Here is a 23,777-nt window from a genome sequence, read left to right on the forward strand (position 1 = left end):
CCTCTCTTCCTCCCTCTTCCTCTTCTTCTTCCTCTTAATCTCTTCTTCTCTCTATGCGCAGGAGTCAGTTAAATCATCCTCTCTTCATTTTTCACACACACAAACATGCGTGCACACTCACATAAACTCATTCATCTCTCCTTCACTCATCCATCTCATGATTCTCCTCCTCCTTTTCCTTTTCTCCCTCCCTCTTTTCTCTCCCTCCCCCTCCTTCTCTCACTCCCTGCTCTGTGCTTGCTGAGCTGAGCAGTCAGTAGTGGGACTGAGGCAAAGAAGGCAGGATAAAGCAAGAATAGAGACAGAAAAACAGATCATTATGAGCAAGAGGCTGCTGAATGAATAACAAGAAAGGGATTATAAAGACTAGAAGAGGACACCGGCTGGAGACTCTCTCACTCTCTCACTCCCCCCCCTCGTCCATCCTGTCATCCTCCCAGCTCTGTCAGAAGCTCTTCATCCAAGATCTCTCTTCACTGAGAGATGGCATGACCACACTGGCACCCATCCTCAGCTTGTGGACTATTTCCCTCCTCTCTCCTTAGATTGCTCTTTTCTCTCACTTCCTCCTCCTCCACCTCTTCGCTTCAGTCCAGAGGGTGAAGAGGACGGGAGGGAGGTAGACAGAGGCTGACCCCCCCCACCCCCCCCCCACCCCACCCCCCTCCTTCCTCACACCCGCAGGGCCCAGGAGGAGCTGGAACAGGGAGCTGTCTGATGACTTACACCCACTAAGAGCTCGACCACGGCGTGACCTCCTCTCTACCTCTCCACCCCACGCTTGCCTCCTGTAACTGACACTCTTGTTCACACACTCACAGGAGGAGGAGGAAGAGGAGGAGTGATCCACAGCCATGTTCGGATTAAAGACCCCACGCTTCTACCTCCCAGGTAAGTCCCATTTAAACACAATATTTAATTTTCCTTTTGATGGCTGTCCAACAACTGTGGGCTGGTCATATGACTTCATCTTTTGAAGGAGCAATTAATAGATTGAGTCATATCACACTGATATACTTCTGCATGATATGTCACTTTTATCTGGATACTTCAGGCCACCATGTTAAATAATGTTATTAAAATTCACTATTTTGACCAGATTGGAAGAGGAAGCAGCTAAAAAAAAAAGAGCAAAAACTGCCATGATTGCTCTGGGGAAGGAATATTGCAATAATTTGTCAATACCAAATACTGTTGGTTTTATTTTCTGCTGCTTTCCATATCAACGCTCTTTATCTTCATCAATTGCAAATCAGCTCTAATTGAATGAACGGACACTGTATGTCTGAAAGATAAATGGAATATTTGTTGTTGTTTTTGTCAATAATCACTGTTAGCGTAACTGTGCATGCCTGTGTGTTTGTGTGTGTCTGGTGTCAGACAGGTGTGAGGTTACCTGAGGAAAATGTGCTTAAACATGCCTGATGGCAGGATGACAGTGAGAAGAGAAATGAGGGAGGGGGGAGGGGTCGGTGTGTAGAACTTAAACTGACAGGATGAGAAAGGTGTGAAATGTTCGTAACGTAAAGAAATGATGTGAAGGATAAGAACAACGTTGGCATGAGAGCAGACAATTACAGCGTGTTTCCCCTGACCTCTGACCCCGACCTCTGACCTCTTAGTTGTCTGGGCCAGACTGTGGTCAATGATTAAAGACCCTGCTGTGGTGAAGGTGAAAAGTGTTGGAGGGGAGGGCTGATTTGAGAGAGGCGGGGGATTAGAGGGCGGAGTGCAGATTAAACAATGTTCTTTGCCTTCTGAATCTTTCATGCTGGTTTTTGAATTATATATCTACTTTCATAAATGATTGAGTCAGAGTGATTATGTGGAGCTTTGTCATTGTTTGTAAATTTGAGTGTGTTTCAATTTTGTGTGAGTGAGAGAGAAGAAGAAGAAGAAGAAGAAGAAGAAGAAGAAGAAAAGACAATCTCTCCAGGAAGCAACAAACCCCCTGCCACTCGTGCTTTCATCAGCTTTTTTCACTCTCCTAGGTCTCGCTTAATGTGTGTGCACTTTTGAACGTCTGTGCACGTGTGGTTGTGCGCACCTGTCTATGCTTGGTGTTGCATTCATGTGGTTGTGTGCTTTCCAGTGTGTGTGTGTGTGTGTGTGTGTGTGTGTGTGTGTGTGTGTGTTCGCCCATCCTTCACACAGATGCCCCAGCCCCCCTCTTGGTCCTAACTGCCGTTGCTGTGGAGACAGTGTCAGCCACTCACTGGATCCTCAATGATCATTTGACAATGTAGGGGGTGAGGAGTAAAGGATGTAAGTGTGTGTGTGTGTGTGTGTGTGTGTGTGTGTGTGTGTGTGTGTGTATGTGTGTGTATGTGTGTGTGTGTGTGTGTATGTGTGTGTGTGTGTTTGTGTGTGCCCATATGTAATGTGGTGCAATTACTGTGTGATTAGTCAGGGTGAAAGGAGTGCAGTAGAGTAAGAGTGAGAGAGGCAACAATAGAAAATCAGGTTAATGATACACGTTACATGCATGAAGATCTTTTATACCAGTATCACCAGGTGTATTTGACTCCGAGATGGAAAGTGGGAGACATGACGGTGTGTGTGTTTGTGTGAGTGTGTGTGTGTGTGTGTGTGTGTGTGTGTGTGTGTGTGTGTGTAACACGCATTGTTACACAAAGCACACCATGACCTTAACACTGTATCATACAGAAAAGACAGGCATTTTTCTACCTCCTGCTCTCTGGACTGCCTGGTGTTTTTATCACATTTATTACATATCTCATTCCATGTCGGTTTTTTTTCTCTTACAGTAAAATCAGAACGTACTAAAGGTGCATCAGGCTGGAATTTTTTTTTTTATTGACAACAAATTCTATAAAAAGAATTCTTCAAAATCCAGATACAAATACATCCTCATGCTTAAAAGTGTAAATGAGCTGCTGGGGACTGTATTTGATAGGAAATGTCAGTCAGTGAGGAGTTCTACCTAAAGATGTGGGTTTACACAGGGATACGGTGTGCGGCTCCGCCTCAACAGGGTATATTTACAGATTTACAGATCAATTGACTATTTTATCAAGTTATTTGTGATTTTCTGTCTCAGTGTTTACCTGAACGTGGATCAACTTGACAACACACCTCTAACATCTCTTTGTATTCATCAAAGTTTGTCACAGCAGTTGGTTTAACATGCAAAGACAGACTGAATCTAAAGAGTTGAAGGAGTCATGTTGATAGGAAGTACAGCAGACTACTCTATTACTCGGTTACTTTTAGCCTGGATCGTGTTCCAATAGCATCCTCACTGTTTTCAACAAAGAAAACCGAACCTTTAGAATATGATATACTATCATGTAATTGAATTTTACCAAAAGTTCTAAAAGATACACTGTGACAATTACAAAAGACGTGTTTATAAGGCATATGTTTGTTAAAAGGGTAGGGAACAAAATAAAATAAAACGCTAGTTCTAGATAGGCTTTGAACAGGAGGGCTTGGATGCAGACCACCGCAGTGGATGAATGCAGCGAAGTTCCCCGTGTTCTTGTAACGTCCACTTTTGTTTGAATTACAGTTTAGGAAGATTTGAAATCATGTGAAATAAAGCTAATAACTGACTACACAGATACACTAAAATCTAAGTAGTAAACCTTTTTTGAAGGAGGAGAGGGAACGGATATATTTTTCAAAAAAGGGGACAAAACTTTTAAAAAAAGTTGCTACTAAGTAGAATAATGAAGTATTTGTACTGTACTCTCTACCTCTGTGACCCAATGATTCAACATTGATCAGTTAAATCTGTTTTTGGTCTCTGTGGGCTTGTGTCATCCTTCACCATTGTTTGCAGAGGTAAAACAGGTTGCAGTAATTCATCCCCACTTCTCACAAAGTCACCAGGTCAAACCCGGCAGAAACGTGTGCATGAAGAATGGACACATATACAGTGACATTTGCGTGTCTGTCCATGTATGCATTCACTCAATCCTTCATATACACACACGTATACACACACACACACACACACACACACACACACACACACACACACACACACAATCTGTGTCGAGTCGATCAGGGGAGAACGGTACGTTGTTGACATGTGTATTAGCCTGCCATATTTATTGGCTGCTGTGGTATTTTCAGGGGCTTGGTAGCTCTGTTCAACTTGACCTCTGCATTGATTTCTATGATATGTGTTAGTGCTACAAGGACACTGTAGCTTTTGATTTATGGCAGATGTCATATGAACAAACACACACACACACACACACACACACACACACACACACACACACACACACACACACACACACACCTCACTCAGCCTCAGGTCCTCTTCCTCTGATTAATAAATGCTTTTCCTACATTGCAGCAGACAAATAAATACTAATTTTACTGGAGAAGAGTGATGGCTTCGCCACAGTTCGAAGCTCTGAAAACACGTTTGAAAGATTCCCATTTGAAACCTGAGTGTTAGAATAAAAATGATTAAAAAAAAATCAGCACACATTTCAAAGCAGATAACTTTAGATGTTGTTACTCTTTGTTATTCAGAAAAAGTCCTGAAGGTCTGATAGACTGAGGATGCCAACCTGGTGGATCACTTGATTTGACTCCCATTTTTGTGTTGTTTTTCTACATCTGAGCTCCTTGTTTTTCCATTTTACCTCATTTAAGATGCCGGTTGGGTTCTGACTTGACATGCAACTCTAAGCCAGAATTCGATTACTCCTTTTTAGTTTTTCTTGGGTGAGTTAAGAAAATTCTGGCACCCATGAGGGTGGACATCTTTGTATTCAGTATATATTCATCCAGGAAGCTGCTGTCAGGTTTTCTCCTGGTGTTAATTTTGTGTGTGTGTCTGTTTGAGTCTTTGTGTGAAACTGTGTGCGTGTTTGTGCTCACTAGCGTGTGTCGATGAAAACAGGGTCACGGTGCTCCACCTCAAGGGCACTGTTATTAATGAGATGAATAAAAGACCATGACAACAGCTTGATAACACAGAGGAGATAAAAACCCTCACACGCGCACACACACACACACACACACACACACACACACACACACATACAGTAACATCACGTGGGAGCCGGGCGACTTTCTCTTGCCAAGAAAGAAAACAACCATAATCTATTTTTTATGTTTTCTATCCTCTAGAGATGTTGGAAATAAACCCTAAGAAGAGTGTAAAAGACAAGGAATAAATAAAACAATGCATTTGGTGATGTCGCAAACTAGAAAACAAACAAGTGAGCAAGAAAGCAAGCCAAAGAGCTGGTGTCGCTAATGAGCTCTTAATTAACAGAGGATTCACTTAAAGTGTATGTAGATGCACACACACATTTGCACACATACAAGCAAACATGCCTATGCTGTAATATTTGCATTTATTTACACACACAACACTTTGATGTGAGATATCTCACAAGTTATACACTCTGCACACACACACACACACACACACACACACACACACACACGCACACACACGAACACACACACACACACAAACAAACACACAGGCACACACGATGCCTGCTCACTGAGCTGGGGAGATTGGGATAAATGCCAGCAGATTTTGACCTGAAGTGATAACGACAACTCCTGGTAGCTCACAAACACACACACACACACGCACACACACACACACACGCACACACACACACACGCACACGCGCGCACACACACACACACATACACACATTTTCCACACACAAACATGTAGCGCAAACTGTAAAAAAAAAAAGCAGCTCAGTGTATGATAAGGAGCAGATGGCAGAAGGATTAGCAATATGAAAATACAGCAGCTACAATTTGCTAGAATTAATATCTCATATAGGGAGGTGGATCCTTGTAACACAACACACACAAAATCACACAAGCGCACGCATGTGCACCTATGTTTGGTTTCACAAAAGAGAGAGAGAGAGAGAGAGAGAGAGAGAGAGAGAGAGAGAGAGAGAGAGAGATAGTCCTCAGATGCTGTCCCCACTGGTCCTGCACCATCTGCATGTTCATGAACCATGTCAAAACACAATTGATTGAATGTGTCAGTGTGTGTGCGTGTGTGTGTGTGTGTGTGCGTGTGTGTGTGTGCGCACGCACGCACACGCGCGTGTCTACAGAAAGCTGGTTCACAACAGTTAGATGGCAGTTATTGTCAAACAGGGCATCAAGGCTTCACCGTGCACACGCGTGCACATATGCGTACATACACACATGCGTACACAATTTTAGCAGGTTCTGAACTTGCAGATGTGTGACACACTCAGATCCCTTCTCTTCAGTGGTATGTAGCCATGCAGATATTTCCCATAGTTTTTCTCTCTTCTACTCATTAGATTTCTGCTGTCACTAGTACACACACAGATCAGGTTTCATTTTTCACAAACCTCTCTGCTCTTGGTAGCAACAGACTTACAAGGATGTTGTTTCTGGGAAAAAAAACTACTGAAAAATAATTTTCCATTGCCACTGTTGTAGTTATTAATTATTGGATATCTGAAAGTGGAAAGTGCATGGATGCACACTTACAGCAGAAACTAATCAAATTACATTTTACATGATTTCATCACACCATTTAAAGTCAAGTGGAAAGAGCATCTCAAGAGTCTTCAAATACTGCAACATTGCAAGATGTTCTTCAGAGGAGAAGCGCTCACTTGTAGGGTGTCGTTAAGATATTTTATGAATCTTATTCTGATTCCTAATGGGTCCTTATTCTGATTCCGCACGGGAAAAACAGGAAGCCAAATGTATATTTATATTTTAAAAAAAAAGACTCTTTAAGATAAGATTAGATCAACTTTATTCATGGGTACTTGGGAAATTCTGTTACTACAGCAGCATGGGGAAAAAACACACACACACAATAGTGCATTTACTATTTAGGATAAATAGACAAGTTAAATATATATATTATATATATATATATATATACGTACATAAATATACAGTATATACTGTGTGTGTATGTACATATATATATATATATATATATATATATATATATATATATATATATATATATATATATATATATATATATATATATATATATATATCTCCACGGAGTCCAGAGGACAGTCCGGAACAGAGCTGCCCCACCTGACCAGCTTATTAGGGACCGAGTCCGAAGGAACTTCGGGGCAAAGACCCTACTGTTTTTGCAACGTTAGATTCTTTTTTCCACTTTGAACCTTAATTTGACCCCCTAAACACGATCAAAAACTCACCAATTTTTTTTTTTTAGAAAATGTCTAAATGAACCCCCCCAATTGCCAAAGTGTGCTCCACAGCAGGTCGCCAAGTGAACAGAAACTAATGAACACTATTTGAACAGAAATGTTGCTCTCCTTTCCTTCTGGGAAGCAAATATTTTAATGAGTCTGATTGAAGTCTGTCATCTGAAGAACAAGTCTCTTCTCCATACAGATATGTGAAGCGCCTCCCAGCTTCAGTTGTGGTCATTGGTCTGGTGATGAGTCTGCTATGCTTAATTAAAGGTTTTCATGATGGTGTCTTGCAAAATAAGTTCACCCTGCAGCCTCTGGATCTGGTCCTTTTCCTGCCGCAGTGCATTCAACAGCACATCCTTCTCTTCCAGCTGCACTTTGACTTGACGAAACTCATCCTTCATCCTCTCAATGTATAAAATTATTAGCAAACTTATAATGACTGGCTGCCTTAGCCCTGAGTTTGTCTTGCACCTGCTTCTGTTCCTCCATCTCCAGGAGCAGAGATCTCTGTGAGAGCCACCCTGCCACACTCAGCCTCCTCCAGGCAGCTCTAAACTGACTTCAGCTCTGACATTAGTCTCTTACAAGCCCGCTGCTCCTTCTCCAAGTCCATTTTCAGCTCAGACCTCAAGGCAGAAATTTGTTTTTCGCATGACATGACCGTTTGGATCCGTGTATTATCAATGAGTTTGAGTTCTTTCCAGCCAACTTCAAGCTCTGCCTTGAGGATCCCATTCTCACCTGAAAGGCTGTTTTCTTTTGCCCTGCTTTTGACTTGAAATTCCTCAAAGGCTGTTTTAAGGCTGCTTAGCTGCTCCTGGTTCAACAAATTCTGCTTTAGAGGCTCCTCCTCTCTCCCTCTGGCCTCAGTGAGCTGAGACAAGGCCACATCACGTTCACTTATGTCTCTGTTCAACTCAGCCCTTTTTCTGCTCCCACTTGTTGAGATGGATGGCGACTAGATTCTCCCTCTAGGTGCGCTCATGAGCTGGCTCCATCTGGGTCTGATTGTGGGAATGTTCCAACTGTTTCATGCTGGTAACCAGTGAAACTCATGCTGCTGGTTTCTGAGAGTCTCCGCCATCTTCTGTCTCTCCTGAACATCCAACAGTTGCTGTTCCATGAGATCATGCTTTTTTTGTTTCATCCAGCCTAACTGAAGTGTGAGGTTTTGGACTTCGATTTCCAAATCCATCTGGTTATTCTTAAGGGCACTCTAACAATTATTAACTTTCATTTCCGCTCTGTTGTTCTCATAAGCTCTGAACACATTTAGCAACTTCTCCATGGTTTCAGAGGCCAGTTTGTCTTTTAATTTCAGCTCTTGGATATAATCAGAAGCATTAAAGTAGCTGGATGTGGCAGGCGATGGAGTGAAAACACTGTCATTTTCACAAGACAAATTTTTAGTGTCTGTTTTCAAATCTAATTCTGCGCTCTCCGACTCAGATGTGCTGATCTCTGTCTGGCTCGAATTGCTTGATGTATGAGAGGATGAAGCAATTTCATCTTCTGTCACCTCAGCATTAGAGCCAGAACTTTCTGTGAGTTCCCCAAGTCCACATAAGTCAGAGCAAGGATTCAGTGCATTAGCATTATCAAACTCTTCCATCACATCTGTCCTTTGGTTACAATTTTCACTTTTGCTCAATCGTGATTGCAGGGTTTCCTTCTCGTTCTCTGTCAGTGAAGAATCACGATTGTTTGAGTCTGAGGGAGAAACCAAAGAATCCTGTCTTTCACCTTCATTCTCCAGACACGACTCATACGAGGTATCTTTCCTCCTGACCTCAGAAATGCATCTGAGGACATCCAGTCCACACCTTGACGGCAAATATGTCACATACTCTTTCTGTGCACTTGCCATATTGATACTTACCTGGTGGAATAATAATATGGATAATATATATGTCTAATATATGATAATATTACTCTTATATATTAATATTCAGAATGTGTTAACCCTGAAGGTGTGTTCACCTCTCACCCCTGAATCAGAGGCGTTCACCTCTACAATTAACTGGCATTCAGGATCTGGGGGAATTATCACAGGTGCATTAGAGGACGTTGACCAGTTTATCAAAAGCAGACTGAGTTGCTGATGACAATTCAAAGGATTGCCTCCGTCAGTTTAGAGTATCCAATTAGCCTTGTCGCAAACTCTCAAGTGGAATTTAACTATATAAACCATCATATAATCCACATGCTCTTTATCTAGACATATGTTCAGTAAGAAACACTTTGATTTGAATTAAAAACAAACTTGAACAGTTTTAGTTTAGTGCTAACGTGAGCAAGCGCCGATAACACATATGCACACATGCCCTAAAATGTATGTCTGCGCATTAGCAAACAGATTGTCGTGTGACACTTTGTGGATACAAAAGAGGTAAAGAAATACGCTCAACTGATCAGAAAGCTGTCAAATATGTTCCCACGTTCTGTTGCACAAACATGCCCCTCCTGACACACACACACACACACACACACACACACACACATGCGTAGTTACAGGGCACGTGTTTACTCATGTGTGATCTTGCACCACCTTGTTCTGCTTCTGACTGAATTTGCATAATCTGCATAATGATGGTGGCTTTAATTGCCCACGCCCAGGTAAAGGATCATGTGGTTAAGTGGGAGATCATAATTATGTAAATAATTGGCCTGACCACAGCAAGCTGCTACTCTCTATTACCCATCTGGAGAGAGAGAGAGAGAGAGGGAGAGAGAGAGAGAGAGAGAGAGAGAGAGAGAGAGAGAGAGAGAGAGACAGAGAGAGACAGAGAAAGAGAGAGAGGAGGGAGAGACATATTAGGAGAAACAACTCAAATGGAGGAAAAAGAGGTGAAAAGATACTATAGCAAGAGAGAGAGAAGGAAAGGAGGCAGTGAGGGATGAAGGAATGAGGACAGTTTGAGAAGCAGGCAGAGAAAAGAGCGTGTAAGGGGCTGTGAGCATTTAGGGCGTAAAAGGAGGAATATTCGAGAAAAAGGAGGAAACTTAAAAGACGGATAAAAGAAACAGACAATGTGTGTTTGTTTCTTTTATCTGTTGAAGAGTTCATCCACAAGTTCCTGATCTCTGTTTTAATGTCATGCTTGATTTAGGTCCTTTTATCGTTTGCCCAGCACAAAACTCAGTGCAGTCTCAAGCTTTCTAGAAACAAACGTTGTTGCACATCAGAAATGTACACAACAACATTGAATTATAGGCTGGCCGTGATTGATACTTATCATTTTATATATAATCAAGAAACTAACTAGAAGTCTGTTTTAACTTATTTTTCTGTGCTAAAAAAAACCAAACCCAACTAACTATGGAAAAAAAAAGACTTCCTAGTAAAAATGAGTTTCATTTTGCTCAGTATAAAACAGCGTATCTTAACCAGCAGTATCTCAGTATGTTGAAGAGTTTTATTTTTAGGACAAGATCACCTTATCGTAAGTACATGTCCTCGCTGCACTGGAAGATTATTTTCCTTCTAAAGGAAAATGACAACTTTTTGGGAAACGAGCGAATTTGCCATCTTGTAAGAGCCAGACAAGAAATAGGTGCTGTTCTCTCCTCTGTTAGCGAACTGAGACTGATGGAGGCCAGATGACCGCTAGTCAGCTTAGCACCGTGAATGCTAGTGAGTCGGAAGTGTTCACATACATTCATCAATTGGGGCGATGGCAGAAATGTATTTCCCACAAAGTCGGTATGTTCCTTTAAATCTCTCCGGGGTGTCTGACTGAGAAGCTACATCTGAAACAATTCAGTCTCATATCAAATGTAATGAGAGAGATAAATATCTGTCTCAGGGCTTTTTCATAGACCAGAAGTAGTCTTTGTGAGACTTTTTTGCAGTTTACAGCCACATCAATTTGCCACATGGTGACTTGCTCATTAATCCCTGAGTATGCAGTCAGTTGTCACACATTTGGTTTGTTTCTTTGCAGTTCTGTAATTTTTTTCCCTCTAGTATATAATGTGTAGTGCATAGTAACCTATTGCTGTTTTATTTGCAAGCGTGTCATTTTTTATTTTCAACTTTGTGTTGTATTCTTTTTTTTTTCTTTTGTCACCTGTGTCTTGTCAGCTGGTGTCTGTCCACCTCTGGTTTCCTCGATAGTCTTGTTGTATTTTAGCTTTTTGCATCAGTCTTTATCAGAACCTTTCTTCATGTATATGTTCAACCCGGACTGGAAACATTACTGTTTCTTTTAGCAATTTTTTTTTTTTTTTTTTAATTTCAACCTTTCATTCTCAACCAATTGGATCTATTAATTGGGACATCCAGCTGCATTCAATTGTTCTAGGCAAAAACTAACCGCCGACCTGGAAAAGAGTGATGGAATGGTCAGAACTGTAATTGCTCTCAGCCAGACTTGCTTGTATAAAGATCCCAGACACCACAACAATATGGCTCAACACAAACTGTGATATGCCACATCAGACCTTGATAAATTGCAAAATTATTTTTCTTAGATTTCTTGAACACATTCAAACACACACGCGCACACACATGCGCGCGCACACACCCACACGCACGGCTGCCTCTGCATCCATTGCACAGATGGTAGAGGCAGCAGCCCTTCACACACAGACAAAGGGAAGGTAATTCTCTCTGCAGGACGTGAACAGAGCTGGAACTGCAAAAGAGCAGTGCACATCAACACTCCCCTCCCTGTTTCCTCATCTCAGCCCCAGGCCAGCAAACATCGCAGAAGGAAAACTGACAACGTGTGTGTATATGTGTGCAGGAAATGTGTGTGTGTGGTGTGCATGCTGAAATAGGCTTGAGGAAGAGAGACAGGAAAAATCAGAGAAGGGGAGAGAGGGAGAAAGTAAGAGAGAGAGATAAAATAAAAAAAAGTGCAGAGAGGGAGGAGGTAATAAACAGGATTAGTGCTTATCTTTACAGCGCTCTGTGTGTGCACACACTGTGTACATTTCTCTGTGTGTGTGTGTGTGTGTGTGTGTGTGTGTGTGTGTGTGTGTGTGTTTTGCCTGAGGACAAAGTGACTGACTCCAGCTTTACATTTGCCAATGTGTCTCCATCCCCAGGTATCTCTTCTTTCTGGACCTCATCTGCTCTGCGTGCACTTACATCAGTGTGTGCATGCACGTGTGTGTTTGTGCGTGTGTGTGTGTGTGTGTGTGTGTCCATGTGCAAGCATGTGTGTAAATATTGGGGAGTCGTGCACGTGCCTGTAAAAACAGGCACAGTTACTTAGAATACAGTTTGTGCACATTGTCGGTGTGTGTATGTGCAGAGGTGAAAATAAATACATGTGATACAGTCTGATCCAGAAGTGAATGTGCGTATGTGTGTGTGTGTGTGCTTGTGCGTTTGTGTCTTTGTGTGTATGTGTGTGTGCACAGCTGCCTGAGGATAAAGAGTACACACACCTCCTTGTTGCCTTTGCAGTTTGTCTTCACTGTCAGAAATGCCAATAAATCTTTCTGCAGTATGTGCACACATATACCTTTGTGTGTATGTGTGTGTATACATATATATGTGTGTGTGTGTGTATGTGCGTGTATATGTGTGTGTGTGTGTGTGCGTGTGTGTGTCTGAATGCTCTGAAATTGAGTTGCGATTATAATGCTTGTTGAGCCACACACAGCCATTGTGTGTGACACTGTTTCTGTCTCTAATCTCCTACCTGACCAAAGCTAACAGGCAGCTACAGCGTCTCACTTTCCCTGGATGGGGAAGGAGGAATACATTTAAATAATCAGGGTTTGGGTTCATGGCTGATATTATGCCTCGCTGCTTTTGTAAATGAGCATCTGTGTGCTGGTGCTTGTTTGCGAAGATCGCGTGTATGTGTTTTTATGTGCAAGCAAGTGCATCTGTTTTCAAAGACATCTGTGGAGGTCTTGGTGGATTGTTCTTGCAGCAGAATCCCCAGCACTACACTTGTCTTCACTGCAGATGAATAGAAAACAGAGGGAGAGAAAGCAGGACACCAACACATACTGTGCACGTGTTTGAGTGTGCGTGCATAGTGTGTGCGCATACAAATGTGTGTATGCTTGTGTGTGTGATGGATAGAGGGCTTTATGAGAGAGGAATAGGCTAATGACCAGGTCCCCAGAGGCAGCAAGATTCCTAGAGCTATTACTGCAGGAGTTCATAATGGCCTCTGTGCTTGGCCTCTTTTACACACTGCTTAATGGGGGATCCTACAGTCCGCCGCCAAGTGTAACCCACTCAGGGAATACACATGGCTGTGTGCCTTGACCCCAACATAGAACACACACGCACAACACCACCACACGTTTGATCAGTGGGTTCATCTCTTACATGCACCTGCAGCAACTGAACACACACCAGCTCATGTTTACATTTCGGAATGTTCATGTTTCTCTTCATGCATGCACGTACACACACACACACACACACACACACACACACACACACACACACACACACACACACACACACACACACACTGCTATCACTTCAGAGGACATCCATTGGCTTAAATTAATTTCCTGGAGACACTGTAACTATGACCATAAACACTGCTTAACCTCTACCGTGACGTTATGGGTCCTCCAAAGGGAAGCATATCCACACAATCAGATGATCTCCACAGAACCTGAGGAACACCTGGTACTGCTGCCACTACATTTTTCACTTTGTCACTGACCCCAAATAAGCATTTTTACCAATTGGGGGCACGGTCTCCAATTAACCGGTCTTTAGTCTGGTTTGTGTCCCCAAAAGAGACTCTCTCTCTCTCTCTCTCTCTCTCTCTCTCTCTCTCTCTCGCTCTCTCACACATACACACACACACACACACACAAACACAAGCATGAATGCACGCAGACATGCACGAAGGCACGCACGCACGCACGCACGCACGCACAGCTATACAACCTGTGCATAGGTCACAAAGGATGGAGGTGAGACACCCACCTCAGAGAAAACTGAGAGTGTCTGCCTGTGCAGCGCCAGACCATAAATCATGTCAGGCTACACTAGTCCCTGCAGACACACACACAGACATACATGCACGCACACATACACACACAGATTCCTCATTCACTCCCCCTCTTTTCTCTTGTGTAGGTTTGAGCACAAGAGAGAGGGATTTAGGGATTATGTGAGCCTCACTTTTTTCTTTTCTTTTTTTGCTGCTTCCTTCAGTACTTGTTGTTTCCATAGAGAGAAGAGTAGGGGGCCCGTTAATCTGTGTGCATGTGTGTACCTGCCAATGTGTGTGTCTATTAGAATGTATGTGAGCCAGTTTGTGTTTATGCCTGCTTGTGTTCGTGCGTCTTTCATCGCTGAATGGATCTCAGGGAAAGACTTGAAGGAGACAGTCTATTGAGGAAAACATCCAAGGCTGATTGGTGTTGCTGTGAGTTTGGCATCTTAGAAATGCAAGAGGAAGAGAGGAAAGACAGGAAAGGGAGGGATAAAAAGTGAGAGGAGGATGAGGATGGACGAGGTAGAAATCTGCACTCGGAAGCGCAAATCGATGCAAAACAGCTGTTAAATAGCTGCAATGTGGAGCAGCTGCTTGTGAGACGAGGAGAGACGGATGGGGAGAGGGATGGATGAATGATGGAGGAAGAGAGAGACAAACAGACAGAAACACACACACACGGGACATGTTGAAATATTAGGCTAAATGTAGCAAGCATCATAGTTGCTGAGTAATCTCAGAGGAGATTATAGAAAAAAAGACGATCATTAAGAAAAAAACTTCAAATTATGATTGTATTTATGACTTTGCTGAAAAAAAAATCAGTAACAGATATCGGAAGTGAAAACGTTAAACACTGAAAAAAGTTGAAACAAATATCGCAAAAAGTAACTTGTTTCATCATGAAATGTTAGTATTATTATATCCCAAGTAGTCGTGGTCGTGGCGTGGCGGCACGGCTCAGAGGTAGAGTGGCCGTCTAGCAACCGAAGGCTTGTTGGTTCGATCCTCACTTCCCCCCGTGACCATGTTGAAGTGTCCTTGAGCAAGATACTGAGCCCTTTAAAAGATACGCAGTATAGAAAATGGATGGTTGGATAGTAGTAGTACTGATGGTCAGGACTAATTGGTGAACATGCAGTTTTAAAGCAGCTAACGATCCAGAACACCCAGTTAATGTTGCTCTGGATGTGTGCGCAGCTGTTTGTTCACCACTTCAAGCGGTAAAAGAGTATGTCATTAAGGCGTAAAGTATTGAATAAGTAGTCTGTCGCATGATTTTACGTGATCTCTTTTTGGCCACTAGAGGGCAGCAGAGCAACTTAGCACAACACTGATTGTACTATCTTCTTTTATAGCGATCATGTTCGAAACAGGCATTTTCTTATGTTCAGCAACACCTCCACAAATGAAAGGAAAAAGAGATTGTTGGTGTTTTCAAGATCCAACATTAAATAATTTCATTGTGTAGGTTGCTACTAGCAAGCATATACTTCCAGTGTTCCAGTAATCTAAACTAGGCTGTCCCTGAAACATTACATCATATTTGAAGTCTTGATTGCATTTTCAGCAAGATGATACTGCTATGATTCATATTTTTAATCTTAACAATGATTCTGATGACTAATCTCAGAGGGATTTCTCTTCTAGTGATAAAACTAGAGCTCCCCTGCTCTTTTCTGGGCTTCACTTCTGCTCATTGTTCAGACATCCACAGCAACTTTTCTGTTTCAGTTGACTCACCACTCTCACAGGGTTTTTTTTTCACCTGCAGCTGTTTTTGGAGACAAAGCTCTGAAAAGCCACTGTACGCTACCTGCTTTGCACCAACACCAGCAGCTGGTGAGCATAGCAGAGCAATTAGCAGCTCAGTAATTTCCCTCAAGAGTTGAAAGAGACCAGCAAGAGAGCTAAGGATGGACGGAAACAAAACTCCAAAAGAATGATGATGTTGCCTCTGCACTGCTGGATGAGTAAAAAAACTTTTCACTCGGCAAATGACACCTGCTGGTACACGGGTTATTTCCTGTGATAAGCACACAGCTGGATCTGTTTAATTCACTAACTCTCCGGCACATCATCCAGTGTAACGCACATCTTCTTTTATCCAGTGGTGTACGCAGTAATCCAAAAACCCTTTGATTTGAGCTAAAACAAACAAACTGTAACTCTTCTTGTACACCAGTAGCTCATGGTAGCGCATAGTTTGACCAGCTGGAGCATTCAGTTGATCCAACTTATTTACTGGGGCACTAAAGTGCCATTAAGTGACTTACAATTTGTTTGTTTTGTCTTGATCTCAAATTAAAAGTGTTTGTGGATTACAGAGCACATGACTTGTCAAAGAAGATGTGTTTTTTTACAGGTTGATGCCCCTGAAAATGTATACAGACATTTTTGGACAGTTTTGCTATTTCTAGCGGCCGTTACCGATTAGCTTCAAGCTAAATATATATTTCTGACCCTTTCTGCATTAGGGAGTCACATCGAAATGACACAGCAGGGAAAAACATCTTTGTGAGCTCAAAACACCTATTTGTGCGGTTGTGTTAGATTGAAAAATAGGTGTAGTACCAATTTATCATTTTTTTAGTGCAATGTTGCCTTTATTATTCCTGCAAAAGTACATTAAATTGATGGTGACTGTTGTCTTTAGATGTTAATGTCAGCAGCAGCAACAGCAGTGTGGTGATTGTTATTAGCAGCAGCACCAATGGAGGACTATGATTAGTGAAATTAGCCTCCACCCATCACACTCTGCTGACATGAACACATCTGAATGTCTCCAGTGGACAGTAAACATGTCCAGGCTGTGAGGTATCAGCAGTCCGGGGCCACATCTTTCTCCTCTCCATCCCTCCCTCCCCATCCCTCCAGGGAGCATCAGCGGAGCAGGTGCTCGCTCCCCCCCTCCCCCTCCTCTCTCATACACCGCCTCTCTCTCTCTCTCTCTCTCTCTCTCTCTCTCTCTCTCTCTCTCTCTCTCTCTCTCTCTGAGGACAGTTGCTGTCCTCCGTCCCACATCACTACGTCGGTGTGGCTCGTAGTACAATCACACAGTGTTCCGCTGCTCTAAGGGCTGCTGCTGTTAATGATGAGCAAAATCTGAGGATTTTCTGGTCTCTTTGGGGGGAGGTAAGTTGTTTAATGCTCTCTGTCTCTCTAGTTTTAGCAGAAAATGTCGCTTTTTGGAGATTGGATTGACTAAAGTCATTTGTTGACGCGGAGCTTTGAAAGTTAAAGGGTTTGTGGCAGCTTTGTTTTTCTTAGGTGTGCTCGTGCTCCTGTACTTATCAAGGGAGTGCGCGTCGTTTCACTCAAATGTTCGGGTCATGTTGGTGGTGTAACTGATTAATTGTGGGCAGCCATTGCTCTTTTTTTTTGTTGGCTTCATAAGTGAAATTATATTTAGGCCTCAAATGGGATATAATTTTAGACGATTTACTCGTAAAAGTGTGCTAGGTGTGATTTAACGAGTTAATATTAAGTAATGAGATAAACGAGCTCATCTTGACGGACGAGGAGAGGACAGAAAACAACTTCTGGTCGCCGCTTTCTAAATAAAACGAGTTCAGCATGTGGAGCAATGACTTATAGAGGAACCAAAGATAGACTCAGGGGGAAATGAGGAGTCTCTTGATTTATGATCGTCTTCACCTCCATCAGTCTTTTAGCACTATAAATCGTCATGAAGGCAAACTGCCTGCTCTTATTTTGAAGTTGGGACCATCCACTTCCTGTTTGGTCGCGTTAACTGACTCAGCCGGAGAAGGTGCGGTTGGGCCAGGTGTTCGTGTCGTTATGTCATCTTTCCCGTTAAACCCGTCGGTGATCAAACACCGCCACTGTTTGCACCCTATAAACTTAACAAACAGGTAGACGGACCTGAAACATGGAGGTGCCCCCCCCCCCCCCCCCCCCACACACACACACACACACAAACACATGCAGCAGCAGCAGCAGCAGCGCCCATGGGAGTCAGCGGAGTCGCTCTTTAATCCGGGACCTTTAACAGCGCGGGTATTGTTTGGCCGAGGTAGATGCCGCTGGGCGCATTAGCAGCAGTCAAGCGGATCACTTCGCTTTTGTGTGTACATACACAGCCTGCAGGTGGAGTTCAACACACACACACACACACACACACACACACACACACACACACACACACACACACACACAACTCCGTGCGCCATGTGCTTCTCCTGACCTGCCATGGACCAGCTGCTCAGCAGGAGTTACTGAGTAAACCTCCAATCTCTTTAATTACCTCCTTCTCATATGGATCACCCAGAATACTCCACACACACACACACACACACACACACACACACACACACACACACACACACACACACACGCTCTCTCTCTCTCTCCATGGCTTCACTCTCTTTAAATGATATCTCCTATATTTATACCAGTGAAGTCCTTGCTGTACTTGAAGTTCGCTCTTGTTCATAATCATACCTTCTTGTTTACTTCGTGCTGGGTGAACTTTTAAAAAAAATTTGTGTTCAGTTAATCCTACGGAAGTCTCCTCTCTACTTCACTATATTCGGTAAAGTCACTTCCTCTCCTTGGCTTTTATTACGTTCAGGCTTGTCCAACCGCCCGTACACGTCCTGTCCTCATTAACCAGATACATCACCCGGACTCAAGGATGAACCGGGAGGGGTTTTGGTGGTCAGAGGTTGCTGTGACAGGCACACATCATGGAGGCGTACAGTACAAACTAGAGGAACTGATTATCAGCTGTAATATCCCTGCCGTCCACCACCAGGAACAGAACGTGAAATATACTTAAGGAAGCAGAGCCGTGCTGAAGGTGGGCCATTTCTGTTGAGTTCTGTGTCCGGATTACAAATAAAGTTTTCTGCTTAATGCTGATGACACTCAGGAAAAGGAAATTCAACTTTCACTTGTCCAGCTCACTCTGTGGTGGGTTTTTGGTTCACATCAGCTAAAACTGTCCTGATGACCTCCTTCAGTGTCAGCATCATGAAACTGAAGGAATCAGGTGACCAGACAGCAGCTTTTCTGATCATGGATTAATTAAAACAAATCAAAAACAGCTTTTAATTCCTGGTTCCATGGAACCATTTCATGTTTTTTTCCTTTTGTGTCACTGTAAATGTAAAATTCACATCTGGACGTATTTCTCTGTTTACCAGTGTTACACAGACCTACATATTGTTATTTAAATTAAGGAAATAGTTGATTCTTGCAATTGGAAACAGGAGGCGTGAATCATTTTAATAAAATCACATCACGTGAGATTGGAGATTATTCAGGTTCATTCGCAAATAATTGAAGTAGTCATTATTTTAACATCATATTTCTCTCTCTCTAACGTTTTCTTTCCTCAATTTAACCCTTACATGACCAGATGATTAAAAAAAAAAACCTGTCTGGCATCAGTATTATCTGCATCTTTCACAATAAGACAACAGGAAGGAAGAGGTGGTACAACATGAAGATGCAAAAAGAATATTTCATGACAGCTTTAACAGGCTCGCGTTTCAGTCGCCAGAGCCCTCTTCAAACATTCAGCCGGCAGTTTAAAAGCAGGTATACAAGCCAGCACAGACGACGTCGGTGGTGATAAATCAACAATTGGGGGTCGCATTCCTCCTCGCTGGGACTCGCTTCTCACCGAGATGTGTGAGGAAGCAGAGAGTTCATTTGCATAAAAGCCACTGTTGAAAGGGAGAAACTATGAGTAAAAGATATTTTTAAAAAATGAAATAGAGTTGAATGCATTTTGATTTGAATGTATCACATTTTCTCGTACTGACTATTTACTTGCTGTAATGTCTTTTTTTTTTTTAAACAAATATACATTTTAATAATGCATAATTCTTCGAGGCCTCAACAAACCGTGTCACTCAGCACACACCATTTAGCAGGTCCTGCTTTAACAGCGCACGTCTCATTCACATCTCTCGCCTGGTCTTTGTGTGCAGAGAGTGCGTCTGCATGTGTTCTTTTTCCCTCGTGTTTGTTCAGATGGTTGAGGTCTAGCCGCTGCGGTGTCGGCACCTGGTGAGCGGAGTCAGCCTCGGGCCAGAGGAGGAGAAACTGTAGCTGTCAACTGTCTGACACGACCCTCTATATACACCACAGAGGCTCAACACACACAAACAAAACCTGCAGGCAGGAGTCAGGCACAGCTGGGAGTCCAAACAAACTGACACAGAATAAGATTGTTTTATGTTTTTGCGTGATCTCCTTATCAGAGAGGCAGGATGGAGCCACGCGCTGCAGACGAGATCGATGACACACAGGCGGTGGGGGTGGGTTGGGAGGTGGGAGAAGCTGTCGAGTGAGAGAAAAGTAGTTGTGCCAAAAAAAAAAAAAGATCATGCGGACAGTGAAGGTGTAAGCAGTAACAGCTGCTATTTATATCTGACAGACAGTGACAAACTCATGTAGACAAGTGGAGGTTTAAAGAGGAGGTGGTACATGTGAAGCTCCTGGTTCAGGGGAGGGAAAAAGATGGTGTCCTTCATTTCTGGATGAAGCGGTGATGGTGATCTTATACACCTGTCACCTCTTTGTTAAAGGAACATGAGACTTTTTGGGAAATATGCATATTGTTGATTTTTAGCGGGAGACAAGCAGGGACCCTTCTCTCCTCTCTACCTTGCCTGTGCCATCATTGGACGACTGACCGCTATTTAGCTTAGCTGCAATGAATGCTAGCAGTGGAGCAGTAGAGAAAGTGGCCTAAATAGTCATCAAATTCTCCCTTTTCCCATTACTTTCTTTTCCTGCATCAACAGTAGAAGGGTTGTTTCTAACATTTATTTTGAAATAATGGAGAAAATTATATTTAATGACATTTGAGACAGCTGTCTCGACTGCCCCCCGGCTAGCATCCATTGCAGCTAAGCTAACAACCAGTTCGCTGTTTGGTGGGGGTCTTGAGCTCCGTAATGGACAGGAGAGAATAGTACCTGCTTGTCTTGATGGACAATAAGCTTATTTCCCAAACACTTAAGTTTGCTCAGCAAGCACGACTCCTGACAAGCAGAAAGACGTCACCATGGAACCCATCCCATGATTCCTCCGCTGTCTCCTCTGTGTGCTGCTAATTCTCTGCTCCAGTGTGTCTTTCAGTTTTGCTTCCTCTTTTTTTCTGCTGGAGGTGTTGGTTATTACAGTATGTGGTTTTTCTGCTCCATTTATCCAAGGACCATAAATGTGCGCTGGCTGTTTGCTCCCCAGGGGTCACATGCATATATTTTGTGGAGCACAGTCTTTGAACACTCGGTCAGCTGATCGTCACATGGGCTTATGTTGATGCCACTGTTCTGTATTATGTCATTTTCACTGACATTTACGGTTTTGTGAGTGTGCGAGAGGCTGGCGCAGGAGAGTATGTGCGTTGTTTATGGTTTGTAAGTGTTAAGTGTTTCTGTGTGAGCTGCAGAGTGACTGAAGCTAGTAAAGCCATTTAGCAGCCCCTGGAGTAACCCTGGAGACTGCTGCGTTGACGCCACTCTGACTGCTATTACAGACGACTTTAAGAGGCTGTAAAACATTTGGCTACTTTTCCCTCTCTCTTTCTTTTGTGTTCTGTGTGTATGTGTGTGTGTGTGTGTGTGTGTGTGTGTGTGTGTGTGTGTGTGTGTGTGTGTGTGTGTGCGCGTGTGTGAGTGAGTGAGAGAATGTGTGTATGTGTGTGTCAGAGGAATTTGGAGAAGTCTGCCAGCTATTCTAACAGCAACAGTAGTTGTTGCTGCTATCAGTATCAGCTGTCGTAGCCTCAACAACATCTTAAAACTTAAATGGAGTGTGTTTTGGTTTTGACATGGTGTGTGTCGGTGTGTGTGTTTGTGTGCATAATCACTGTTAGCCTAATATCAGGTAAGTATTCGTAAGTGTGAATGTTGATAGTCAATGTCCCATCAGTGTGTTAACAGAGCTGACACAGGAACACACACTCTCAGACATGCCAAAGTGATGAGGGTTAATGACTCGGTAGTGCGTTACAACCTCCACTTCCATCCTAATGACCCCTCCCTTTACACACACAGACACACACACACACACACAGACACAGACAGAGACACACTTACACAAAAAACACTCACTACACAAGAGGGCAGTGAGGACAGCATGGGGGAACCCACTCTGCCCCGTCAGCTCATTAAAGCAGCCTCTAAAGCAGCCCTTGTGTGTGTGTGTGTGTGTGTGTGTGTGTGTGTGTGTGTGTGTGTGTGTGTGTGTGAGAGAGAGAGAGAGAGAGAGAGGGAAGGAGGGAGAGCTGCTGAGAGTAAGAAAGACAAATGTGTTAAGGACAAATGCCTGGACATGTCCTACATCTCTTACATCATGCTGACCCAACTACGTACGTACGTATGTAGGTGTGTGTGGATGGATGGATTGAGTCACACCCACATAACATTTTGCCAAAGCAGTGGAGTTAGTTTTATTAGTAAGTGTTGTTGGCATATTTTTAACTGTGCTCGCGCTGTGGCTCTGGGGACGGTGATGTTGATTGGTTGTTCAGCCGTCGGCTGCAGTGCTCGAAACATTGGTTCAGCTGTAAATTGACTCGAATTGGCTGGGAAAAAATTTGGCTGGATTGCAAAGAATGGACCCTTGTGTTTTGCCAAGGATGAATCATATTGACTTCAGTGCCTTTTCATGTAGTGCATCAACAGCAGGTCAGAATTCCCTCTTGTTCAACACGTAGGTACAACACAGCACACATTAAATCTTTGGCATCAGGTATTGAATAATGCCTGCTAACATGCTGAATGTTGATGTTTTCCATGCTATTTGTTCGTGTAGCAATGCATTCTTCAAAGACTGCTTAAAATGCACCTTTTATAGACATGAAAAGATATGAAATGTAATGAGATGAAACATTTCAAGTAAAATGGAAAAAATTGCATCAGAGTAGCATGCTACTGAGATTTTTTTCACAGTGAATGTTAAACATAATAGACACTTTATTAATGGAGACTCAGACTGGTTTGGAGTTAAGTGTGTTTGATGACTTTTGAGACAGCTTACTGTGCCGCCCCACTGCTAGTGTTCATTGTGGCTAAGCCAAGCTAACTAGCAGTCAGCTAGGTTCAGGGTCTGGAGCTCTATAATAAACACAGAAAAAGGGGAGAAAGATATTTATCCCCCTGTCTGGCTCTAAAAATGATGGACAATACGTGTGATTCCCAAAAAGGTGGCATGTTACTTTAACTTGCGAGACAAGGGACGTCCTCATGTGATGAATCTGTGAAACCACCACGATCTGCCAGATCACATGATAACAGATTATAGATGCTAAAATGGATAATCTTGTCATCGTCTTCTACCAGAACATTGTACTTCAAAATGTTTGCATTTTGTGATTTTGTCCCACGAGTGTCAGTGTGTGTCCTCGTTACAGCTCAAACAAGTCAAGATATGTTGCTTTGCAACCATCTTATGATCATATACATGCTATATGCTACTTTCAGCTCCACCCTGTCAACTGTCAAGCACAAAATACTTATAGTATGCTGGAATGAAAAGGTCCACCCAGTGCAGAGGTAACGTTTGGTCTCAGCTCTGTTTTCTCTGTTAAGCCGGTAGAGTCTCCCGAAACCTTCCACTTTGTTTGTTTTACCTTTTTTTGCAACTGGCCTCAGAGTAGGTCATCTACTTC

General features: G+C 42.9%; 1 protein-coding gene across 4 annotated transcripts in view; it reads left to right on the forward strand.

The window, feature by feature from the left end:
• Nucleotides 1–275: 275 nt before the first annotated feature.
• The window catches only part of LOC147258760 (genetic suppressor element 1-like), a 43,194-nt gene continuing 19,692 nt past the window's right edge, over nt 276–23,777 (forward strand). Inside the window, exon 1 of one of the 4 annotated variants that reach the window (XM_086208772.1) lies at nt 276–891. In XM_086208772.1, coding sequence (XP_086064898.1) covers nt 855–891 — 37 coding nt within the window. In that variant the 5' untranslated portion in view covers nt 276–854. Of the gene's footprint in view, nt 892–17,131; nt 17,261–18,154; nt 18,236–18,818; nt 18,948–23,777 lie in introns of those variants that run through there. The other 3 variants (XM_086208775.1, XM_086208771.1, XM_086208774.1) reach the window with 3 other exon arrangements.

Source organism: Aulostomus chinensis, chromosome 7, assembly GCF_037954235.1.
Source record: "Aulostomus chinensis isolate RoL2024-O1b breed Wild chromosome 7, RoL_Achi_v1.0, whole genome shotgun sequence".
Lineage (NCBI taxonomy): Eukaryota > Metazoa > Chordata > Actinopteri > Syngnathiformes > Aulostomidae > Aulostomus > Aulostomus chinensis.